Source organism: Tyto alba, unplaced genomic scaffold, assembly GCF_018691265.1.
Source record: "Tyto alba isolate M040663 unplaced genomic scaffold, T.alba_DEE_v4.0 Super-Scaffold_27, whole genome shotgun sequence".
Taxonomy (NCBI): domain Eukaryota; kingdom Metazoa; phylum Chordata; class Aves; order Strigiformes; family Tytonidae; genus Tyto; species Tyto alba.
The window spans coordinates 7,490,130-7,515,290 of record NW_024881301.1 but is presented as its reverse complement, the minus strand read 5'-3'; the positions used below and the strand labels follow the sequence as shown (position 1 = coordinate 7,515,290).

The following is a 25,161-nucleotide window of genomic DNA, read 5'->3' as shown; positions in this document are numbered from 1 at the left end:
AATTGTACACAGATGAAAGGCAGCTTAGGTGTTATACAAAAGAGCATGTGTATTCTGGAAGTACAGATCAGTAATGGTCATTGTAGGCTTTGTATTAGAGCCTACTAGTGCTCAGGCTATTGGATTTTTTTACAGCCTTTGATCCTGCATAGGTGTTGTTTCAGCTGATGGTATGTATATCTATTCAGTTTCTGTTAGCAAGTCTGGGTACACCTATAAATCTGTATGTGTGAATCTTTTCTGTGGAGAAAAAAAAAAACAGTAAGTAGCACGGTTCAGCCATGAACACTTGGAGGCAGGGAGACTGTTCAAAAGGCAGAAGCAGTAATGCAAGACCAGACAGTGAGACACAAGTCTGACAAAGGAGAAAATTGTCAAGGAAGGCAGTCAAGGAGAGAGGAAGATTTCATAGTGACAGTGCTATGAAAGACAAATGAAGAGCATGTGACTGTATAATGTTTTGTGCACCAAAACCCATGTACGAATATTAGTTAATAAAAGCCTTAACAGATTTCAGTTTCCTAAGAAGTAGCCTTACAGGTACTATAAACATAGACCAAATCATCTTTCAACTTTTTTCCCAGATTCACATTTTTGAGAAATGAAGTCTGAAAGCGTTCGGAGGCTATTGAAATTAATGAGTTAAGTGAAAGGAGAGGAGGATGATCTGGGAAAGCTGGAATGAAAGTGCACCAGAAAGTTAAAGGTTGCACTGGTAGGCTGATCAAATGTCTCTCTTTCAGGAATAGGTTAAGAGACTCTGTATTAAAAGTAACGTTTTTTCTGACTTTTACATAATTCACTTAACCTGTTTTTACAGACATAACTGTTGCTGTGCTTGACTTGTGATTGTATTGTATGTATTCCAGCCTCACAAGTATTTCTTCGTGATTGTGACTATTTCTGTCTTTGAAATACTTTCCACTAAAGCTGATAATGATGTTTCATGTAAGCTTAAGCTACTAAAAACAAGTGAGAATAATGTTTTATACTTGTGGCTAAAGGATACTTAAAAATGTAATTAGTATAATAGCTGCTGAAATCCACTGGTCTGAAATCCGGACTTTCTGGCTGTGATATTGCCATCCACTTGATAAATGTGTATTGTCTAATATTATAAATATGTTAATAAATACCAATTTACTTGTGAAACTGTGACTTGGACTAATCAAGTGTGATATTGTGGCCAGTCATGAAAGACGGACGTGGTAGTAGCATGGGAGAGGACAGAGTAAAAAGGTGGTGTTCTGAATCTTACATATTTTTGCTTTTCAGCTTGCAATTCTGCTTTTTCTCCCCCCCTTTTTTTTTTTCCCCCTAATCAGCAACACTTTTTAAAAATCTCTTAAAATCTCCATCTGCTTTTTTAAGTAGTACAAATCACCCCACTCAGCAATATTTAAACAGATTGATAGCTTCATGTACAAAGTGGTAAGAGGGTATAAAGCAAAATTAAAATGTGTGACAAAATTATGAACTGGATAAGATTGATTAGGAAATCAATTCCTCTTTGATTAGGAAACAGTGTCTGGGTGTGTATGTGTAAACAACAACAAATCTCTGAGGCTGGGAGAGAAAACTCCAGTTCTGAGGCTTGATCTATAGAGTTCAGCTGGCATAGCTGCATGTTAAGAGTCTGAAGGGTAAAGTGCTAAATATTCCAGCTGATGGGCAAAACACCAGTGGTACGTTCAGGTGTGCTACAGTGTTTGATGTGCAGGCTGGTGAAAATGTGCAGTGGTATTGCAGGCTTAAATGCAATGCTGACAAGTACTCTTGCTTTTTTAGTTACCTTTTGTAGACAACGTGGTACCAGTGGTATCATTGTTATTTAGGGGTGGAAGGGTGTGGCGCAGAAGAGTAGACTGAGGGCAAGAGTAATAATAAGCATTGAAAAGTCTTAAAGGAGTTTTCTGGAATAAAGTCACAGTGATGTCTGAAGAAAGTTTCCGAGCTTGTGTAATGTCAAGGTTCATTTTCAGGAATTGTGCTGGCCTCTCTAATTACTTGTTCTAGGCTGTAAAATACAGAATCCTAGTTTTACTCTATTCTGATTTTGTGGCATGTCTAGGGGAAAACTTGGGAGGGGGGGATGTGTTAAGGAATAGAAAATACAGGCATTGAAACTTCCATGTAGTGTTCTCCAGTGTAAATTGTCCCCTTTTAGATACTGTTTTCTGGTTTCCCCTTAATCATGACTTCTGAAAAGCTTTACAAATTCAGGGCTAACTGAGAATAGAGAGTTACTGGGAGAGGGAAGGTGTCCTGAGATTTCAGGACAAATCTGTGAGGAAACGTGTGTTGGCTCGGGAAGCCGCCTTGGCTCAGGAAGCTCTGTAGATGCTTAGTTGATGGGTTGAGGTGGTTTTGGTTATAATCTGAAGTCAAGAAATGCAAGATCATGGTTCTCACATTAGCTTTAATAATCCTCTTTATGGTTATGTAGGTCTGTATATTACACGTTTTATGGATTAGTCTTTTTTGGTCTTTGTATTATGTCTGAGAGAGGCATGGATGATGTCTGAAGGAATTACAAGTGTGTGCGTGTGTGTTTTTAAATCTCAGGAACATCAATTTCAGATGTCAGCCATGATGATATACTTGCAGACTCTTCAGACTTTGTAATTATTTCTGTTTATTCTCTGAAACAGTAAACGGATAGTAATTAATTTGTTTTAAGAATTAACGCTAAGAGTAGAAATTCATATTCCAGCATGTTGTCCCAATCCCTGGAGATGATTGAAGCTTTAATTATTAAGGAATGTCTCTGAAACATACTTACTAAGCTTGATGCTTAAGGAAAATTTAGGCAATGTCAAAACACTTGAGAGATGTGGCTAGTTAGAGAAATGGATGATTGAAGATTGAACTAACTGGACTTGTGTATTACTAGGTGGTCAGTATTTCATGTGCTGCCCCAGGCTGGTGTATGGCATTGCAGACAATGATGTAATTGCCATTAGTCATTGTGCAGAATGACATGCCCTACAAATAAGTGATTTGTATTTTCAAATGTTTAGGTTTTTTAGGTTTTTAGAAGGCAAAGTATCTTCACAGATGACTAAATATTTAGATTTCTTTAAAACATAGATTTACTGAGCTTCTAAATGTCTTAGCACAAAGATAAAGTTTTAAGCCAACATAATTTTATTTTTTTCTGTAAGACAACTCATAAATCTTATTTTCCAGGAAGTTGTGTTGGGGTGATGCAGCATTAGTAGGGTAATGTGTAGCAGAGAGAATGTGCTGCTACAAAAGTAAACAAGGTGTACATTGTTCAGGCTCCCTGGTAACTTTGAGGGCAAACATAACTCACCTGTTTTTCTGTGTAGTATATTCTTCTGTCATGCCAACAAACATCTTAGTCTAATCACCGTTTTATTTTCTAAGTGCACAGTGTTTATGTTGGTACAGCTGTGGTTCCCTTTGCTGGTAGTTGTGCTGTCTTGATGCAATATATATGATTTATGGTTAAATTGTTCCTTCGCAACTAAACCAGTTTTCCCTTTTGAGACAAAGAAGATGATCTAATAAAATCAATTTAGAGCTCTGTGTGTGTGTGCGGTCTTTAGATACAGCACTGTGGATTTTTGCAGGAATTTTTGAATTCAGTTATGCTCACGTAGATGACGACAAGTTTGCCTTTTCAAGGGTTTGTTTCACTTAAATGCTTAGCCAGCATATAGTGGCTTAAAGATTTTTCTGTTTTATAAATTATTACAATTGTATATGAGAATAAGTATAGGAACACTATTAAAGTGATTGTAGGCCATATTCAGATATATAGTGTGTCTGTCTGTAAAACTAATTGAATGTTGATTTGCAACCCCACCTTATGATGACTGCTATGGAGAAGTCCCATCCTAGACTGGGCAAACTTGAAGTTAAGGTAGTCAAACTATCCTTCTGGTTCTTAAAAAACTGTCAGCCTCTTTTCGCTAAGGTGTTGGTAACTAATGGTTTTATCACAATTTTTATATCATCATCTTAAATGTCATGCAGAATTTATGAATCTATTAACTGTTGCTTAAAGTGTTTTTTTCCTGAGGTATGTGGAAAAAGGTGAAATAGTTCAAAATAAATAAAATTAAACACTAAAGATACCCTTATTGTGCAGAAAGCTAAACTTTATTGGCAGATGATAAAAATATATGGCTTTTAAAAGTGGAATGACTAATAAGAGTAGAAGTGAGATTACTCCAAATCTTACTGTGAAAAACCAATTAATTTCAGACTTAATAGTAAATAGAAGGAATACAGCCACTGAGTTTTAAAGTTGAGAGATGATCCGAACTGGCTGTAAGTTATTTGTGATCATTATTGCATTATTAAACTGCTCTACTATCCCCTTCCGACCTTTTTAAACTCTTGTTCTATATTTCTCATGACTTTTAGAGTGCAAGTTCCTTCCTGTATGTTTCAGTTTTTACTGTTACACATGGTGGAACTGACTGTTAGTATCTTGCAAGCAAACACTTTGCATTCTTGTCTAAAGTTTCATTTAAATATAAACCTGGGTTGCTTTGTATTAGTGATTCTTACTTCCCTTGTCTCTTGTAAGTGGGCTTTTGTGTTATCTATGTATGTTATCATGAATACGAAATACATGAAAAACTGTGTTCACTATGGGACCTATTTAAGATGGTCATTTATCACTGTAAATAAAGACTTTGTTGTAATGTGCCCATACTTTCATTCAGAAGTGATTGGGTCAAGAGAGCTGTGAGGAAGGAAGCTGGCCAAAGGAATTGCAATGTGGAGCTGGTGTATTGAATTAGTATTAGCCCTTCTCCTGCAGACTGTTATGTCTGTGGTGGTGGGTTTTAGCTCATTTACAATAATCTAGAGCATTTTCTTTATCAAAATCAAAGTATCTAACAAGTTTAAATTTCAGACATCTGAATTTCTCTTTTTAAATTCTTTCACTTTTGTTAGTGTCAAATCAACAGTGCCTTGACCTCATTTCATACTGCTTTGGAACTTGCAACAGACCAAAGGGAGATTCAGCATGTCTGCTTATATGAAATAGGTAAGTTGGATATGTTTATACTATAAATAGCTCACTTTTAAGTTTAGACTATCAACTTCAATAAACAAACTGGATTATTTTTATTAGGATTTTAAAAAAGGTTTTAGAATACTGGCCTTTGTCTTGGATGGATTATAGTAATAATCCTGTCGTTTTGTCTGGGCATGTAGAATTCAATAATTTTTTTATAATTTTAAAGTTTTCTTCAAAGGTGATGCAGAATTAGAGTAGGCTATAGAATCAAGGGCGACCTGTCTACCTACAGAATATTATTTAAAATGAGAAATTAATTCATGTGATCTGTCTGTGGAACCATTATTTCTGTGCCAAAAACTAACTGATCTAGTGAAGCTTCACAGTTTGCAGGACCTCTATTTCATGTTCGTTTCCTTCTATCAATCCCAACATATGCTGTGTGTTCTTAATTTGCATACAGGTCTTTAGAGGGGACAAGGGATGTTGCTTCTGGCTTTCATGGTGTCTCATTAAGGGACCTTGTCACAGTGGGGCAGAGTAAGGGAGCAAGTAGTAGCTTTGTAAATTTCAGCATCCTACAAAATACAGTATTTAACTTTACAGACACCAAAAGTTCTTTTTTTATAGATTTGTTGTTGCTCTGACGTGGATTCATTGTATTGTATGGAATCTTATAATTCAGCATTTCTCAGTAAATTTAAACTTGGCTTTAAGTGTGTGTCATTGATTTGTTTTGGTTTCAGTTTTTCCAGTTGTTGTTAAATTATCTTCAGCTGTCATAACAGACTGTGTGTTTCCATACTGTTGACACCAAATTTGAATTGCTGTGTTTTCTCTGAAGTTAAATTAGTCTTGCTTTTAGGTTGGTGCAGCATGATCGAGATGAATTTCAAAGATGCATTTGAATCCTTTGAAAGGCTTAAAAATGAATCCAGGTGGTCCCAGTGCTACTACGCTTATTTAACAGCAGGTGAGCATATTCAGTGTGGTGGATGAGAGATAAATCAGAGATGTGATAAGGTTTTGACGCTGTTTTGTTTTGGGAAACTTACTAGTACACGTAGTGCTTCCATATTGGCCTGCTGATTATGCTGCTTTCTGCCAGAATTATGTATTTTTGTGTATATAACATCCACTTGCATGCACGCACATGCACATGTCTAAGTGCTTTCTCTCTCCCCCTCTCCTCCCTTCTAGATGTAGATACAACTGTCAGTGTAGTGACAGGTCATGTAACAGTGTATTGCAAAGATTTAATAATAAATCCGTAGGGTTTGGGTGGTATTAGTTCCTTTAACAGGTATGAAAAAGAAGTACTGACTTGTTAATGATCACAGAGGGTACCAGGGAGAGTTGGGATTTGCATGTTTGTCGAGTCCCCAGTCCAGATCCTTTCTGGAAGTGAGTGTGTGTTTTTCTGTGACTGGATGATATCTAATCTTAGTTTTTTCTATTTCATATCCCAGTAGTGTTAACACATTTTTGTTTCTGTGTCCTTACAGTGTGTCAAGGAGCCACTGGTGATGTCAGTGGTGCTCAGAATGTGTTCAAAGAAGTTCAGAAGCTTTTCAAAAGAAAAAACAATCAGATTGAACAATTTTCAGTGAAAAAGGTTTGGTTTAGCATAGGCTGACTTGTTTCAGTACAGTAACTGCACTTGGTAATTTTGTTGGATTCTTTACCAGTATTTGTTTTTGAAGGATGTATCTGTTTTCTGCGTGTTACTTCTGTAGAATTAGTGGGAAGGATTCAGGTGGAAAAACAATAGGGTCATGTATTTTAAGGACCTAGCAGAGGAAATGTGAAATAGCTGTTCACTTTACAACTAAAGTAACTATTAAAGATAAAAATACATGATACTGTAGTTGCTTTGGTAATTTTCCTTCCAGCTTTGCCTTTCTTTCTCCTTTGTATATTGTCTTGTTTGTCGAAGTCTTAGTTCCTTTTGAAAGCTAGAGGCTGTCTAGAAAGTATCTCCCAACTCATGACCTTGCAGATGTCACTGTTTCAGCATCCAGTCAGTGTGTACTTGAGTTTGTGAAATACAATAAAAGAGATCAGGCTGCATGCAAGGAAACTTAATTTTGATCGATATGTAAGCTCTTAAATTCATTGAAAGATTTTGCTTGTTAGTCCTTAAGCTAAGTTACCACTGACTTTATTTTCATAAAATTGTTGGATGCTTTCATGAAACAGTTAGGATAGATGTTTGTGATACATTGTTTGTGAATATTATGTTGCTGATAAACGGACAGATGACAGATGTCACTTCCCTCTTCCTCCCTACTTTGCAGGCAGATAGATTTAGAAAACAAATGCCGACCAAAGAGCTCTGTGTCCTGGCATCCATTGAAGTGCTGTACTTATGGAAAGCCCTTCCAAACTGTTCCCTCTCAAACTTACAGCATATGAGCCAAGGTATAATACGGTTTCTTGACTTTTTAAAATTAGGTGTATAATTGTCTTCTGTTGTGCGGAGTAGCTGATTGTTGTAACATGAAAATTCAAGCCTGTATGCATGTGCCATAGCAAAGCAATTTGAGTAACAAAAGAATAATGACCCATTAAGATTCAGCTTAATGCTTCGTTTTTACCATTTTTGTAGGTTTTGGGTAAGAGTTTAACTGCTTGCTGCATATAGTTGGTTTTAAATCAGTTACATTTGCCCATTGTTTAAAATGAAAGAATAGCATGATAATGATTGTTCAAAGTCACCAAGCAAAATTTAACTCATTTAAACCTAGCTACAAAATAAAAAAAAATACAACTAGCAATTAATTTCCGCACGTGCATTTTCTTCTAAGAAGAAATATCTGGCTGGTGAGGTCACATATGGCATGACAAGGGTTCTGTTTATCTTGGCTGCTGGGACTGTCTTAGTGGTAAAAGGAGCATCTATGATTGCTGCTTTCTCAGTCTCCAGATGTCTTTGGATATCTGTCATGTGCAGCTCATGGCAGTAGTGTTTATTGTGAAGTTTTCAGTACTCCTCTCTCCATCCAGTGATCAGTCTTGTTTCCGTTTTGCAAACAGTTTCACGTTACTATCTGCTCATTTAGAAAATAAAACAAAAAATGTCTGCCACCAGGATGCTTCCTTTTTTCTGAAATTGTGAAGTTTTGGGGATTTTACATGATTTATATGTTAAGCTAGAAAACTACCAGTCTTTAAGTTGAGAGTCAGAACTAGTTGTGGGGTTTTGTTCTGTCTGTTTAAATTGCGTGTTGGCAGTGGGTTACGTTCATATACCTAGTTTTACAGTTTTCTAGTCCCAAAGATAAAGGTGAAGGCTTGAAACCTAGTTTTACTCATGTAAAATTAGATTTCAGTATTTTTTTTGTCTGTCATTTGCCTTCAAAACAATCCACTTTAGAGGTTGTAAAGAGTATGAACTTTGTAGATCTTCCTTGAATGAGCCTCTAGCCAGTGGTTCACATTTTCATATGAAACAGCAGTATAGATTAAATTTCAGAGATACACTTCTTGTAAGTACGACTGACAGATGTGTCTGCATCAGTGATCCCTGGTCAAAGATTTTCTGCACAGAGTGTGTTCCTGCTGCACCTTATGTGTATCTCAAGAATGATGAGATGATAGGGGATCTATTTTTTTATTTTCATTTGCTGCTTCTTCTCTTGAACAGTTGGAGTTTAATTTGCTGGGATGACTTTCCAGGCTTTTCCTCAGGGCAAGAGGTTGACTTAAAAATAAAGGAACTAATTTGTATCTATGTGTATTTCTCTAAATGAAACACCAAGTAACTTGAGACTTGGAATACAAGTGAGAGTTGACAGCCTTCTGTATTGTGTAATGTCCAAATACTTCGTGCAGCCAACTCTTTGTTATTCATAGGTGGCTTATTTGAGTTGTAGCTTAACTGTGTTGTGAATGCAGAGCTAGTTCAGATCTGGCAGGGTTTATGAGATGAGGCAGAACATGAAGTTAAAGAAGCTCTACTGCTCCAGGCTGGAAGTTCAGCTCCTTTTGAAGGGATTAAAAACCCTGCAGGCCTCCCTGTACCCCGGCCTTTCTGGAGGTGATGATATAGACAAGTGCAAATGGCTCCTCATGGAACTAGCCTAGATTTGACAGAGCTGGTGCTAATAAACTTGATCAAAATGGAGCCTGATTCATCTAGAGATGGTTACATGCATCATGATTCAGTTTTTCCTGAAAACACCACACTTCTCAGCTGAGCCACCGGCTGTCCCTGGATTGTGGACCAGCTAAAGTCCGACAAATAAGCCCTATCATCTCATCAGCATTGCGATGCCAAAATACCCCAGGTGGGATTTTTAAGTCCGGTACAGATTTTTGTGTGTCTGTCACTTGGCTACAGTTCAGAACAAATCAGCTTTGTCTGATCTGCTTGCCCTGTGCTCCTTGTAACTTGGACTATGTATTTTTCTTTCAATATCTGGGACAAGCCAGTTTCCCGTAACACCAGAAGGAGGTGATTTGTTTTTCAACTTTACTTTTTAGTGGATATTTCAAAGACCAGTAGAGAAATGGATTCTCTTCTTCTTGTGAGAACAACACACCAACTGCCTTTGCCTTCAGCCCATTCGTTCCTGTTGAGAATTGTTCTCATGTGTGTCAAATTGCTTGATGAGGTTCATACAAAATGGGTTGTATTTAAAAGAAACCATATTACTGTGATTTATATTAATGTTCCTAGTATCTCCTTTTTCTGGTTAAGTTTAATCATCAGACTAAAAGTCACCGTAGACCACAGTTCTTGTCTGAGGAACGATTTCAATCCATTTTGTTTGTTTACTGGAATCTTTTCATTAAGCTTGTCAGGATGTTGATGATTCATCGGCTGTTGGCTTGAGGAATTTGCTTCTTGGCGCCATACACAAATGCTTAGGAAATTCTGAAGATGCTGTTCAGGTAAGTTGTTAAATGAGGATTTACACCATTTTGCACTATTTTATTACACATGTGATACTATTTTATGAGCTATTCTGCTAAATAGTAAATATTGTTGAGTAAGAGTGTTAAGCATGCCGTTAGTTTTCAGTGCTGTTGATCATTCTGTTTTGTGAATTCCAACAGAATATGTTGGGTTCTTTTCAGATCTTCTGGTTTAGTATGTCTTAATTATATTCTGTGTTGTAAAAGTAACTGGCTGTGATGAGTGAATGTGACAGCTAAAGTGGCTTGTAGGAGCAAGAGTTAAGGGAAAGCTGGGGAGAAGAATGGAAAAGTTCTTGCTTTTCTGGATTTACTTTGTCCAACAGAGAAAATTCAACTTTAAAAAACAAAAAAACCAAACTTGGAGATTAACCTTTCAAAACCACAGGCTTGCTGCTTTTCCTCCAGACCTATTAAACATAGAGAGGTTTCATTATTAGCACATACCAAAGAACAATTTTGCCCCTGCTCCAGGGTTTGATCAGTAGACATAACATTTTTTTTCCTCTCCAAAATAGAATGCAATTCACATAAGCAACAAGGGAGCTGATGCTAGCTTTAAATATTTTTTCCCCTTTTTTTTTCTCCTTCTGTTAAGCATATCTTAGATAATCTGGGTACTTCATCTCTGATACTAAAGTTCCTTGTTAGGTCTAATATTTTTTTAATATGAAGTTGGATTGAAACAGTCACTATATTACTTGGTAAAAGTCAAAGCAAATAATTTTGCTTTGATACAGTAGTGTTGGTAAAAACAGCTGGGTCCTTGCTTAAAGAATCTCTACCATTGGAAATTTTTAATGTATTGTCATTTTAGCTTTGGGCTAATTGCTAGTGCTTAAAGTTGAACAGTACTTCTGGGGTTTTTTACCTATCAAATAGTCAATTTTAATGAATTATTGCAATCTTTTTTCTTTAATTTTTATAGTTCTTTCAGCGAGCTGCTAAAGATGAACTGTGCCGTCAAAACAACTTATATGTCCAGCCATATGCTTGCTATGAACTTGGCTGTCTTCTGTTAGACAATCCAGAGGTAATAGCATGACCTGTTTTTAAACTCTTAAAATTAGGGTGGGGAGGGAACATACCACTATACAAAAAATGAAACAAAGTTTATAGGTGATAAAGTATGTTAAGTTTTAAATAAATTGTTTTATATATTAAGGAAATCTACTACTTTGGGGTTTTTTTGCAAAACAAGAAATGCTTTGCATTTGAGGTAATGTCTTAATTTTTCAATATCAAGAGCTATACGGACATTCTGAGGAGCTTAGTGTATCTTTCAGTAACGCTGCAAGTGACTTGTTTTGTTGCTGTTGGGTTTTATTTTTTACATAAAAAACAGAGCCTGAAACTCTCTAGGGTTCTTCAGGACAGTTGTTAGACACCACTAATGGTCAGGAATGTTTCTCTAGGAGTAAAATGAACATGTCTGCAAACATATAGCAAGCAGTAAAGCAAGAATTTTGATGAGTGTAGCACCACGTTGTTTTGATTATTATTTGGTATTTCACTCCCAAAAGCACCCCAAAGACTTCACTTTTCACCTCTCTGGTCATGTCCTGATGTCCATTTTTTCGCATGTACCTTTCAGAAGCAGTATATATGAACACTGGAGTATGGCAATACTTCTGTCACCCCTCAGGGTGCAAAGACCTCCCTCCCCCTTCACCAGCCTTAATGTTTCTGCTGCTACCAGCAGCAGGGGCCTGGCAACAATGCCTTGGGTAGGCAAGGATTTGTTGTCTGCAGGTGGTGCTTAGTGTGGTGAACGCCTAGGATCCTTTTCTTATGTATTTAATTTCCTGTTAGGTGCTGTGCAAACTACAAGATTACCTGGAGTTACCCTTTCCAAATAGAATTTGATGCCTTCTTAAAATAGCTCCATGTTTTGGGGATTAAATTTACATTTGGAACAATACGGTACTTGTCAAATGTCTTTTTACTTTGGGATTGTTTATCCCCACTCTTGGGACAGATATCGTTTTAATCTCACGCATCAGTGCATCTTGGGAACCTAAGGACACTGAGGGCATGCATACCATTGTACGATTTCATTGCAGGGAATATAGAAGTAAAGTGCTTTCAATCATTTAAATTACTGTAAAGCCGTGTGTGGTGGCATTTTCACTTCCACTCTGATGTATAGTGAGGTTTTTGTTGTTCAGGATGAAGAGGAAAATAATTCACCTGGCTTTCAGACTGCCCAAATGGCTTGGTTGATGATACATGTGAGCGCTCAGGTCTTTGCATATACTCTGCCTCCTGGGGAGCCCAGAGTATCTTAACCTAGGGCAACTTCTGCACCACTCTTGGTGCTGTTTCCCTCCTCAAACATGTGACATCATTCACTACTTGGAGTTTGTGCTGCTCTACGTAATACTTCCCCTAGCTTGGAGGCTGATTCAGGAAGTGGTTCCGGGTTAACGACTTGAACCCCCGCATCACTGTATGTAGCGTATAAAGTAGTTGGGCTAATAGTATCTCCTATTAAGATTCTGTTTTCAGTTGGTTTTAATCTTGTAAGATTTAATCATCTAATCTGAACCTTCTCTTTAAAGAGGGAAGGCAAGGAGAATCTTTCAATAAAAATTATTATCATGACAAAGGACAAAATGAGAAAAAATGCTTTTAAAAATAATTGTTATTTTTTGAAAACCCTGCTGCCCTAGGACTTAGAACTGGGACTTGACACCTGGTAGGGAGGCTCGAGTCCAGTAATGTTCCTGCTGCCTTTTTTCCACATTCGTGTTTAAATTTGAAAAAAACATGAAGATTTTCAGAATGTGGAAGCACTCCTTCCTCCCTGCTTTAAATGTAGTGTTTGCACACAATAACCAAATGTGCTTCATGTTGGGTGTTTGGGGACTGAACAAGCCTCAGCTTGTAGCTGTACTGAGAAGCTGTGGAAACACTCAGTACGTGAAGGACGTGCAGGAAACTCCCTCTTGTGGCACTTGGACTACTAGGAGATAAATGATGCTTGTCTTCAGTAAAGTGGGATGGGGTGGGGAATATCAAGAGCTAGAATTTGAGGTGAATGGATGCTCTTTATAGAAAATTCCATTTACTAGCTGAGGTGTCATGAGAGCGCTTTACAATGATTGAGAGAGAAGGGGATCAGATTTCATAAATCACATTTACCTGAGAGGTAAAGACCTGAGCAACAGATATAGACAGGAATATGCATGTTAGTATAAAAAGCATGCTGTTATTAAATTTACTTTACTTTGAAATTGCTCATAATTACATGTTTGATGTATCATGTCATCTGAATCGTCTTTGTTATTTTAAAGTTGGTTCTAATCAAGTTCTTTAAGATTTTAATATGATTATGTCAAGAAGTTTACAGGTTTTTTTTTTGTAGATGTTTTAGACACACTGTAACTTAAGCAATATAAATACATACTTTTATATTCATGTATTTAAATAAGAACACTTATTGTTCATGTCTACTTAGCAGGCAGTTGATTATTTATTTATAAGGCTTAAAAGGTACTGTATGATAAGAAATAAAACATGAGCTTTTCCGTAGTAAATATTAATCTGCAAATACGTATATTTTTCTTTAAGAGTTTGAGATTTCTGAAACAGTGCTTAAAGTTCCAGTAACTTGTTGTGTAAAACCGTTCTGGCTTAAACTTCAGTAAAAAAAATTGCTCTGTTGATCAGTTAGTCATTTATGTGTAGCCTCATTTGTTTCCCTACGTGTTATAACTCACAGTCATCAGTAGCAGCTTGCATTTAAAACTGTAATTTCTCCTTTTCTGTAGAAGACTAGAAATATGTACTGCATTTCTTGGGTTCCTCACTTGTATTTGTAGTTTCTTAATCTGAGAGGTTTATGTCTGCTCAGTACCTTGTTTTCAAGATGGAGAAGCTATTCCAGACCAACCAGGCAGTATACTGAATATATTTTTCTTGTGACATTTGCAATGCATTTCTGATACGATGTTTGTCTTTTTGTAGACTGTGCCAAGAGGCAAAACCTTACTTCTCCAAGCCAAGGTAAAAACTAAGACACTTTGAAATTTGTCTTTCTGAGGTGAGGGCATTTGAGAAGTTGTGTTTCGGGGGTTTGGGGCCGGGGGGTGGTGTAGATGTTAAGTGTCAGTGTCCCTTACTTATAACCTACAACAATGTCATGTAGATGTACATTAATGTATATGATACATAGCTACGTAACACACATAAATGCGTATTTCTAGGTCAGTTATAGCACAGAGCCCACATTAGTGACCTCTCCTGGAGTGTTAGAATCTTTACAAGTTTTTCAATGAAGATTTGGCTACGGAAAGTTTAAAAATGACAGCTCTCCACTCCTTGTTTGTTCCAACTGCTTCCTGCCTCGGGTGTGTTGGGATAATCTAGAGCTTTTGGACTTGCAGAAATTCCTAGGTGCTGTTCCAGCTACATGGGATGCAAATAGCATGTTGGAAATGGAAGCTTTCTGCTCTCTTCACCAACTTTGAGTTTTTGTAATAATTCTGTTACTTTGGGTAATGTGGGGATATTGCAATATGCAGTCTCCAGTTCATCTCTTCTTCAGTCTGTTTTGTAACATGACTTCTTAAGCGTTAGTAGTAAAATTATCATCATATCATAAAATGAAGGAGGCTAATAATTGTATGTTTGTTTTGGTTTGTTTTTTTTTTTTTTCCCCCAGGAGGAGTTTACTGGCTATGACTTTGAGAACAGATTGCACGTCCGCATACACGCAGCCTTAGCCTCTCTAAGGGAAGTAGTTCCACAGTGACGGACAGGAAGACTTGTTGTCCTTTCCCACAGTTTCTGCACTTTAAGATGAAGCAGAAGAAAAAGCTGTTGGGAAGACCAGCTTTTCTTCTGAAAACCACTTGTGCCAGAGACGCTTTCCTAGTATGGTCAGAGTTGATGTGGCTTAGTGAAAGATTACGATTTTAACTAAAAGTAAATCAACCAGGAAGAAGGTTAAGTGACCTTGTGTTTTTAACTCTTTAGTTTTCATTTTGTTTAAACCAAGCTGAACACAATTGGGTGTAACTCTGTGGGTGAGCCTAAACAAGCACACATCATTTACTTCAACAATATTAGCAGGTGTGACTTTTACCTTTTAAAATACATCTAGATCTAATATAAGCCAAGGGGAGCACTTCTGTTTTGATTAGTATAATACAATAAAAGCAATTGATGTAGATGTTGAAGTTCGGTATGGTCAGAATACTCTTTTTTTTTTTTTTTTTTTCCAAGCACTAGCCATACACAGCCAGAGGAAAACTGTTGAGCCACAAAAAGCAGATCTTACTAAATTTTAGCGGCTTATGTCAGTGACTTCATGATGACTAATGTGTGAATTTTAAATTTCACATCCCCTTCCCATTCTTCATTCCTTCCCTCCCAACCTGGCTCATACTTGTGATACAATTTATGTCAATATTTAGGATCTCTGCTTCTGGTACATTTCAGCCAGACACTTTGACATGCGCTTGCAGTGTGGGCAGTTCTTATTTCTGCTGTTAATATTCCAAATATTATGTTAAAATACATAGGCCAGATACAGTAATTTTACGTATTTTTCATTCAAGCTGCTGATAGCAGTGACCTGTAAAGGTACTGGAAAAAAACCCAACCAAAAGACAAAACCAAAAATCTACTTTGGTAGTTATACCAATATGATGATACCCTAAGTCTCTATATGGTATTACAAACCTGTGATGTTAAGATACTGAAATACCTCAGAGCTTAAAACTTTTATCATGACCATATCATTTTAAATACTTGGCCATCTGTGTATTGATCTGTAGCTTTTTTTTTTTTTTTTTTTTACTTTTGTCTGTAATATATACCCTTATGTTTTATATTCAGTTAATATCACATTCTAGGAAGGTAAATATTTTTTTAAAGAAGCTTGTGAATGGAAATCTGACCAGAAAGTTAGTTGAATTATGTTACTTTGCAAAGCTAAGAAAACTGGATATCCTTGGAAATAGTTATCCAAAAGCCTTATCTTTACTTTGGTCAGGTTGCCTTAAACAGTTCCTTAGCTTATACTTTCTTTTCCCCCCCTTACCTTTTTGTAGAATATGTTGCCAAAGTTTGAGACATTGCCCACACCTAACCTTCATTGATTTGCTTTTGAGGTTGCATCTAAAGCAAGACTGATATGGAGGAGAAAACTAATATCCTTTCTGGTAGGCCAGATGGAACAGTTGAAACACTTCTATTTCTCTCTAGAAATACACAGTTCCTGCAATGAAAGGCATTCCTAGAGCAGTTAAACACTTCTGTTGCAGTTCCTGAAGGAGAGACTTAACTCCTTAAAAAGCAGTTTTATTTTTCTATAATCTAGGTGTGTTACAGGTAGTACACTGGTTTTTTAATTCAACTTTGACAGTAATATTGAGTCATAAATGAGTGTTCAACCATATTTGTTCAATCCAAATAAGTATTGACTAGAAACCAATATATTGTATATATAGTGACTGTTTAGAATTCAAATAATGGTTTTAAAAACGGGCTTTAACATACTTGAAATCTTACTTTGTCCTATCTGACTTTTGATGTTTTGCAATCAGGGATGCAGTCCGTTCTGGGTAAATAGCTAGAAATGGCAGAGTTACTGACAAAATTCCTTTTAAATACACTGCTTAAATACAATGTGAGACTAGGCTGTTCAGAACACAAAAGCACCTGCATGCGATTTGTGTTGGGATATCTAGGGTCTATGTACTTGGAGGTAGCTAAGCAAATTGTAGTAGATTTACTAAAAGGCCTGCTGTTCTCACCAGGCCAGGAGTGAGTAGGGAAAGACACTATCTATTCATTCGTATAACAGTTTAGCTCTGTGCAAATTGCAGCTTTTCTGTGGATTTAGCAAACCGTCACTGAAATAGAACTACCTGTTTCTGTGTAAATTTTATTTTTCCTCCGCTCGTAGGAGAATCTCCTACATTGTAAATGTCAAAATTATTTTTTATGTTAGATTGTGCCTGTGATGAGAAAAATTTCAACAGTATTTTATGTAAACTGCTAAGTTTTTATACTTTGGAACTCGGAGGCATGGTCTAATAGCAATAATGGAATATGCATCTTGCTAGTTAATATGTTGACTATCTTTACTGGGTCAGGTATTTTTGTTGATGTTGATGCAGTTTTTATCTCAATATGACTCATTTAAAATAAGCAACTAGAACTTTTAGATGTCACAGGGTGGCATATTTATTGTGATGTACTGTAAATGTTGTTAATTTACAGAACTTGCACTTTTCTATTTCTGAGTAAAATTAAAAGAAATGTGGACATGAGTTTTGTTCCCTTGCTCCTCAAATTTGTCTTTGAATTGGTGGCCTCCTGAACAAGACGATATCAAGTATTGACAAAACTTCTGGGATGTCAAGTGACTCTGTAACAAAGTTTTCTAGTCAGCAATTACCTCAGCCTTTGTTCTTCCAGTACAATTACAGTCTCCTGGTTTAGAAAGTGAGTTACATGTGTCATGTTGAGATCAACCATAGAGTGAACAAGGTTTAAGATGCATTTTTAAGACTTCAGATTTACTTGTTCTTCATTAAAGAACCACACAGTTGTATTTGTATTCATACACCTTTGAAAAATGTTTCTAATTTACTCTAAAGTGAGCACTTTAATTTCTTCTCTCTATGACTTTGAATGCTTGTTTCATATCCTAGTTATGCTTTATTCTTAAATAAAATTCCCCAAATGTTGCATTGAATTGCTTTTCAATTTACAACAAATTGATTCATTCCAGCGATTGACCGCACTCATGTTTAAAAATTGCTGTGTAACTGTTTGAAGTTTGACCAGGAGCAGGTGTCGGTTGGCGTAGGGCTGTACGTGGTGTTACAAGGGTGCTGACTGAACCTTTCAGTCGAGTGAAGGCCAGGTAGCCTAGAAAGGACACTCAAATTCCCTCTCCAGGCATCATTACGAAATGCTAACGGTGGTAGCAATCGCTTAAATTACGCAATCCCAAACAAGTATTATTAAAGCTGCTGTTAAGAAGTAAATTTGTACTTAGCTGTCTTCTCAGGCAGTCGGGCAGCCAGTGGCTTCTGACCAGCACTCCTGTCCTCAGCTCAGCAGGGGCTCTGCAGCAGCCTAGGACACAAATGGGAGACTCCAGTGAAGTTTTGGAGTAAGTACAGGTATATTGACTTGATCCTTCATCCTCAAGGAACTGTATGACAACCTGTTTGATATAAATTAGCACCGTAGAAAAAAAAAGGCTGCACAGGGAGAGCATTGTTTCTCTGCTCATTACAGTTTGAGCAGGTGCTTATATAATATTGGCTTGCATTCTAATGTTTTGAGGAGAGCTAGAAAATACCGCTTCGGAAACTACTTTTATCTGGAAAAGTTGACTTACAGAAGATGGAAATGTCCAGGAAATCTCCAGTTCTCGTTCATTTTGACCAAAGCACAATTAAAATACAGTATTCAACAGAGATTCAAAAAGCATGAAAACCTGCTGTTTCTACTCTGAGTTATCTGTATCTATATACAATACTTGGAATACTCTTAATTTATGCCAAAGCAAATTCTTGTATGCAATTAGCTGGTGTGCAAGACGTGCTGTTCTTTTGTAAAACACTTAACTTTGTCACAGTGTCACAAATCTGTATTTTCCCTGGACTTCAAAACCTGTTCAATTAAACAGTTATGGAAGTGTGCCACTGTTAGTGGATGGCAAGAAGTGATATTCCCACTCACCACACCACCCCTGTTTCTTATGTGACAATAAGAAATTCAACTTGAAGCAGACTTTCCAGACCCCAACACTGGGCCCAGCGTGGGTTACCAGGGTAGGTGCGTATTAGAGTTGCATGTTGCCTCCCAGCTTCTGCTCAGAGTCTCTGTTTAATTTCCCAAGATTGTAATGACCTATTTAACCCCTGTGTTTTAACCACCAGTGTGGTTTAGCCACGGACAATTTATGTTCAGTTCTCTTACCCCTAATTTTTCATTGCTGCTTTTTCCAAAATGCTGTTTATCTTTTGATCGGACTTCTTCCAAGATGGTGTTCCAATCATCTGTTAAGCTCAGCAGTCCTCAGCGTTGTTTGTTTTTTGGCAAGGTGTGCTTACCTACAGGAGATGCCCAGAAGGGCTCCCAGGTGTAGAGGTTAAGAGAAGAAGCTCCTTTGAGCTGAATATTTGAGGGGGGAAGGAAGGGGGAGATTGTCAGACTTCGCTGAGCAAAACCACTGAGCAACAAACGTCCCCCTCTTTCACTAAAAGCAGTATGTTTGCTGTATTGAAAAGAGAGAATTGTACTGCTGGGATGTACGCTTTTCCTGGCTTGTAGCAAAGGCCCAGATGAAGGGGGTGATAAAGTTGGAGGTACACATGAAGACACCTTAAATAAAAGCAGTATTTTGTACCTTTGGTAGGAAAAGCAAGAAGGTTTTAGTGGAGATCTTTGTACATGAATGCAAACACCCCGCTTAGAATTCTACTGAGTTCTCAGGCAGGTAGAAACACAAAAATGGTGCTTGCAAAAAAGCAAGTTGTCTTCTGCCTATTAAGCTGAAGCTTTGAACAAGATTGCAAGTTGAAAAACCAAAACTGAACACCCCATGTGCCCCCAACCTGTGTGACTCATTAACCTGTTGTGAACTATCTAATGATGAGCTAATGATGATCTTTTTTTTTTTTTTTTTTTTGGCAGAAAAATAAGGCTTATCTGGGGCCTTGATTTGCTGAACTCCAGTCTGTCTTCTAAGACTTTAGTATTATGTGGAAGCTATTAATTCTGCAGGTGGGGTAAAGGATGGTAGGAGAAGGTAATTGCCTTTGGTTGGGCAAACTGCTCTTAGGCTGACAGGCTCTTCAGCTTGGGGCTAAAGGGCAGCCTGTTTGGGGAGTAGCAGGTACACTTGGTATGATGGATTTACCCCAGATGGCTCCCAGTAAGGGCGTGCAAGTTCCAGTACAGTGAGTTGGTTTCCAGATGTATTTTTTCCTATAGCTCAAGTTTCAGACAGGAACATTTTTGTTAGGGGCTGAAGCCTTTTGAAATATTTAAGGAGGTTTATGCCTCTCTTCTGTTTCCTCTGATAATAAATATTTCTGTGGTTTATGACATGTACTTAAACATTGTTGAAGCTTTTTCTGTGCAGAGTTTTTCAGACCTAGAATTCTGAAGGCTTTCAAAAGAAGCAAACTTACAAATTCCCTTGTAGTCTGTATTCATTGAGGATGGTTGCAAAGTAACCACATGGCTGCCTTTGCACTCAGGTATGTTTAATGCCTTTATGAAGTCCTGTTGCTTCCATATGTTCTCCATATAGAAAGGGACTTCAGAATTACTATGACTCCAGAAATAATGTGTTTTCTAGTCCTCATAAATATTCTTGAAGTATATCTTAACCTTTCTACAGGAAAGCTATTCTTCCTAATTTCATAAATCCTAGCATGTTCATATTTAACTTTTTTGATACTGTAGTCTGTGTTGTCGCTCTCCAGGACTGGTGATCTACTGTGAGAAGTTCTCTTAATGAGAAAATACTTTCTAAGGATTCTTTTATGGAAGAAGCAGTTTGTGGTGAGTTTACCATTAACATACTTGCCAGTGAACTAACTTGAAAGTGATGTAACATTCTGTTGATTTCGAATGACCTATTATGAATATGTTACTTATTAAAGGAAGCTATTGTAGATAGCCCAGACACTTTAGCAGCAATGACGCTTGAGTCTTAAATCTTCCGTGCTGCTGGCATTACCCTTGGGTTTTTTGGAGATGCAGACATCCAGGGATGCAAGGGTGAGTAGGTGGATGGTGGTTTTCCAACTTTGATGAAGACTAATCTGTAGCGTTGTTGGTGGATAAAAGTTTTTATCCCCCAGCAGGCTACGGACCATGGCTTGCCTTTGTGATCCTCAGAAACAGTCAGCAGTAACCTTGAAAAGACGTCACACTACAGTTACCTTTTTTGTGCTTGTTTTATTGGAAGGAAAATGACCTTGTGTGCATCCACCGAAAACGTGTACTGGAAAGCAAGTTCTATCCGCGGGGCTGTTGAGGTTTGTTTCAAGTTCTGCCCGTGCAGCCATAAGCCGCTGGGGTATGAAGGGACAGCAGTGCCCTGGATGGAGCTCGGCGCCGCCGTGGGTGACATCAGGGCACTGTGACATCGCGCCCCCCCGCTGCCTGCGGGGGCCCAGCCGGAGGCCGGGAGCAGGAGGGAGCAAGTACTGGAGGGGATGGAGGAGGAGGGGGAGGAAGAAGTGACCCGTAAACTTAGCTTGAACACAAATAGCTTCGGTGGCTCATGGCGGGGTGCTTTGGTGGGCTTTATCTTTAAAAAAAACCTGGAATTTGGGGCCTGGGTTTGGATTCATACCGTGGGTTCCCTAGCTGGCTGGCTCCCCTGACCGTGCCCCCTGCTGCCCAAAGGTGCGGAGGGGTAAAGTGTAAAGGATTTGGTCGCTCCCTTGAAGTTAAAGGAGTGTTTGGGAAGCGGGGTAGGAGGGTTACTGGTGGCGTGGCAAGGGATGAGTAGCCGCGACCACGCCGTGGGCACTGGGCACTTCACACCGGGGCGGGGTGGGCGCTCAGCCGAGGGGTCTGTTTGTGCAGATGGCAAAGCCGTGAGTCAGCTTGAGCGGGCGAAGATGCAGTATTCAAAGGTCAGCCTGGCTGTTCCGTCCAGCCTCCGGATCCTGCTCGAGGGGGTGAGCCGGGCTGTCGTATTAGACAACCCAGACAACATTGCTGAGTTTTTTGCACTCTATTTCCAAGACCTCCTCACCTTTCAAAAAGGTTTGTTCCTACTAGTGCTTCCTCTAAAGAGCTGAGCTACTTGTGAGTGCTCTTCTACTCCAGCTTAATTTCTCCTTCTGCTTTCAGGGCATCCAAATCTGGATCTAGCAGACCTGGTTGAAAAGTTTGAGTGCACTAGAGGTAAGATAGTTGCTGTTTGTTCTTTTAAAATATTTTGAGACTGTTCCAACCCAAACATTATGCAAGTCATTTCCACTTACGGGGTGCATCCCAGCCATGTCTAGTCATGTGAAAGAGGCACATAGGCTCAGGGCTTTTGAAAAGGCTTCACTTCAGAAAGCACTTGCTTCTATTTAATGTGGGAATAATTAATCTCCTGGGATGTTGTACTTTCTCCTTGAGTATAGAGGAGAGCCTGGATGCCTTTGGTCATTTTAATTTTAAGATACTGCAGTGTGATTTATCACCCTCTAAGCAGATAGCAACTTTACACGTACCTGTTCTTTGCAAATAGATATCGTGTATCTCTGTTTATAAAAAGATGATATAGTTTTCTGGGATGCTGACTCCTCTGGGAAGTGCTGGGAGCTTTCAGCTGCTCCCTGGGTTTGGCTGTAAGGGCTGCAATATATGGTGCCTCCTGAAGGTTGTGTGGGAGCAGTGATAGGGGTGTGTTGCCTAGCCCACAGCCTGTTTGTATCTACCCCACTGGTTTGTGTCTCCATTGTCTGGTTACTGTAAATGTCAGCAGCTTCAAATATTCCCTTTATTCAGAAAGGCCACCTAAGTTGGGTTCTAAGTAACCCTGGAACCAGCCAGCACTTTGGACAGCCTTAGGCTATAATTTGAAAGCTGTACACTAGGGTAATTACAGCAAGGAAGAGAAGCCCCAGCTATGACCAGAAAGTGCTATTATCTTATTCCTATCTTAGGATCTCCTCTAAAAATGCTAACCACCACTGATTGCAGCACTTTGAAGCAGCTTTCTTCTTTGTAAAAATGACTGGTGGGTGTTGCAGTGCAACTTAAAGTATCACCAAAGGCTGAATTTTGGTGCATTTGAAAATGTTGCATTAATGATATGACATAGCAATTTTTACATCATCATGGAATCACAGAATGGTTTGGGTTGGAAGGGACCTTAAAGATCATCTAGTCTCTTCCACTAGACCAGGTTGTTCAAAGCCCCGTCCAACCTGACCTTGAAATCTTCCAGGGAGGGGGCAGCCACAGCTTCTTTGGGCACCCTGTGCCAGTGTCTCACCATCCTCATTGTAAAAAAATATTCCTGATATCTAATCTAAATCTACCCTCTTTTGATTTAAAACTGTTGCTCCTTATCCTGTCAGTGCAGGCCTCGGTAAAAAGTCTTTCTCTGTCCTCCTTGAAGCCCCCTTTAAGTATTGAAAGGCCACAGTAAGGTCTCCCTGGAGCTTTCTCTCCACATTGAACAGCCCCAACTCTCTCAGCCTTTCTTCATAGGAGAGGTGCTCCATCCCTCTGATTTTTGTGCCCTTCCTCCAGACCCGTTCCAACAGGTCCATGTCTTTCCTGTACTTGTGAATCCCAGAGCTGGACCCAGCACTTGGGGGGGGGGGGGGGGGAGGGGGTGTCTCACCAGAGCGGAGCAGAGGGGCAGAATCCCCTCCCTCGACCTGCTGGCCACCCTTCTCTTGATGCAGCCCAGGGTATGGTTGGCTTTCTGGGCTGCGGGCGCACACTGCTGGGTCATTCCCATTTTTTCATCCACCAGTATCTTTGAGTCATTTTCTGCAGGGCTCGTCTAGTCTGTATTGATATCGGGGATCGCCTTAACCCGGGTACAGGGCCTTGCCCTTGGCCTTGTTGAACTTCATGGCGTTCACATGGGCCCACTCCTCAAGCCTGTCCAGGTCCCTCTGGATGACACCCCCTTCCCTCTAGTGCATCCACTGCACCACTCAGCTTGGTGTCATCCACGAACTTGCTGAGGGTGCACTCAATGCAACTCTTTTTCATTGATGAAGATATTAAATATTACTGGTCCCAGTATGGACCCTTGAGGGATACTACTCATTACTGGTTTCCACTTGGAAACTGAGCCATTGACTCTAACTCTTTGGATGCAGCCATCCAGCCACTTCCTTACCCATCTAACAGCCCATCCGTCAGACCCATCTCTCCCGTTTAGTGGTCAGAATGTTGTGGGGTAACTGTATCAAAGGCCTTACAGAAGTCTAGGTAGATGGCATCTGTAGTTCTTCTGGTGTCCTCTGATGCTGTCACTCCATCATAGAAGACCACGAGATTAAGTCAGTCACAGTTTGCCCTCAGTAAAGCTGTGCTGGCTGTCTTTAATCACCTCACTGTCTTCTGTATGTTTTGACGTATTTTCCAGGAGGGTCTGTACCATGATCTTACCAGGTACAGAAGTGAGGCTGACTGGTCAGTAGTTCCCAGTGTTCTCCTTATTAATTCTCTTTTTTTTTTTTTTTTTTTTTTTTTTTTTAATGGGTGTAGTATTCCCTTTACTCCAGTCACTGGGGACTTTGCCTGACTGCCATGACTTTTCAGGTGTGATGGAGAGTGGCTGCACAATGCAGAAATTTTCTGTCTGAATGCCTGTCAGTGGTTTGCTTATGTGATTGTGAACTGACCCCTGCATGGTCACCAACCTCCAGTACAGGTCCCTGCTGTACCCCTCTCTTTCTGCGTGGTCCATCTGCTACGATGTGGTCATGTAACTGTTTCAAGAAAAGGGATGATCAGAGAGGAATTCCTTAGCAAGCTCGAGCAAGGTTTCCTCTGGAGTGAGTCTCCTGCCCAGTGCCAGCACGGGTTTTGGGACTGGTGGTGCAGCAGCAGGCAGCCAGCTGGTTTCCGTAGCTGCGAGGGAGCCTTTCTTCTCTGTGGCACTGCCCGACACTGACACTGGATTACAGATGGGTCTGGGTTGGCTTGGGATGGCAGTCAGAATCGTATTTTTCAGAGAGGATTTAGCTCTGTCATCCTTTGAGTTACGTTTCTCTCATCATTTCTGATCTCGTCCAGTTATGACTTCAGAGGACAGCTTAGTGCTGAGCTGTGATGATGTATTAAAGATTCACATTCTCTTCTGCTACTGTGCTGGTTTTACCTGTTGTCCAACACTTGCTAATCATGACAGAAACCAGACCTCTTGTTTTGTTGTTTTTTTCCAATGCGGAAGGTTTTATTAACCATGTGATGGAAGACTGTTTTGATCCCACAAGTACTCTCCTCTGTTCCTCCCTTGATAACTAATCTAGAAGCCATTTTTCACTATCTAAAACTTGTTTGTGTCTTACCCTATTCTTCACTTGGATCACCTGTCAGTTCAACTAATCAAGATTCTTGAGGAACCTAAAATGTCACCATCAATGCACCTAAAATAATTTGTATGGATCCAAAGAGTTCTGATGTGCTGCAAAGAGGAGCCATGGTCTTCTAGCTGGCTTAGCTACGGTGCTTAATGGAAAAGGTTTAATTTCCTAACCCATAAGTGTAGCAATATTTATGGG

General features: G+C 39.1%; 1 protein-coding gene across 1 annotated transcript in view; it reads left to right on the top strand.

Annotated features, from left to right (window-relative positions):
• The window catches only part of TTC39C (tetratricopeptide repeat domain 39C), a 39,365-nt gene extending 21,732 nt beyond the window's left edge, over positions 1-17,633 (top strand). Inside the window, exons 7-14 of the mRNA XM_033001143.2 lie at positions 4,936-5,029; positions 5,868-5,975; positions 6,508-6,617; positions 7,300-7,423; positions 9,801-9,898; positions 10,851-10,955; positions 13,892-13,930; positions 14,589-17,633. Of these exons, the coding sequence (XP_032857034.2) occupies positions 4,936-5,029; positions 5,868-5,975; positions 6,508-6,617; positions 7,300-7,423; positions 9,801-9,898; positions 10,851-10,955; positions 13,892-13,930; positions 14,589-14,678 (768 nt within the window). The 3' untranslated portion in view covers positions 14,679-17,633. The remainder of the gene's footprint in view (positions 1-4,935; positions 5,030-5,867; positions 5,976-6,507; positions 6,618-7,299; positions 7,424-9,800; positions 9,899-10,850; positions 10,956-13,891; positions 13,931-14,588) is intronic.
• The last annotated feature ends 7,528 nt before the right edge of the window (positions 17,634-25,161 follow it).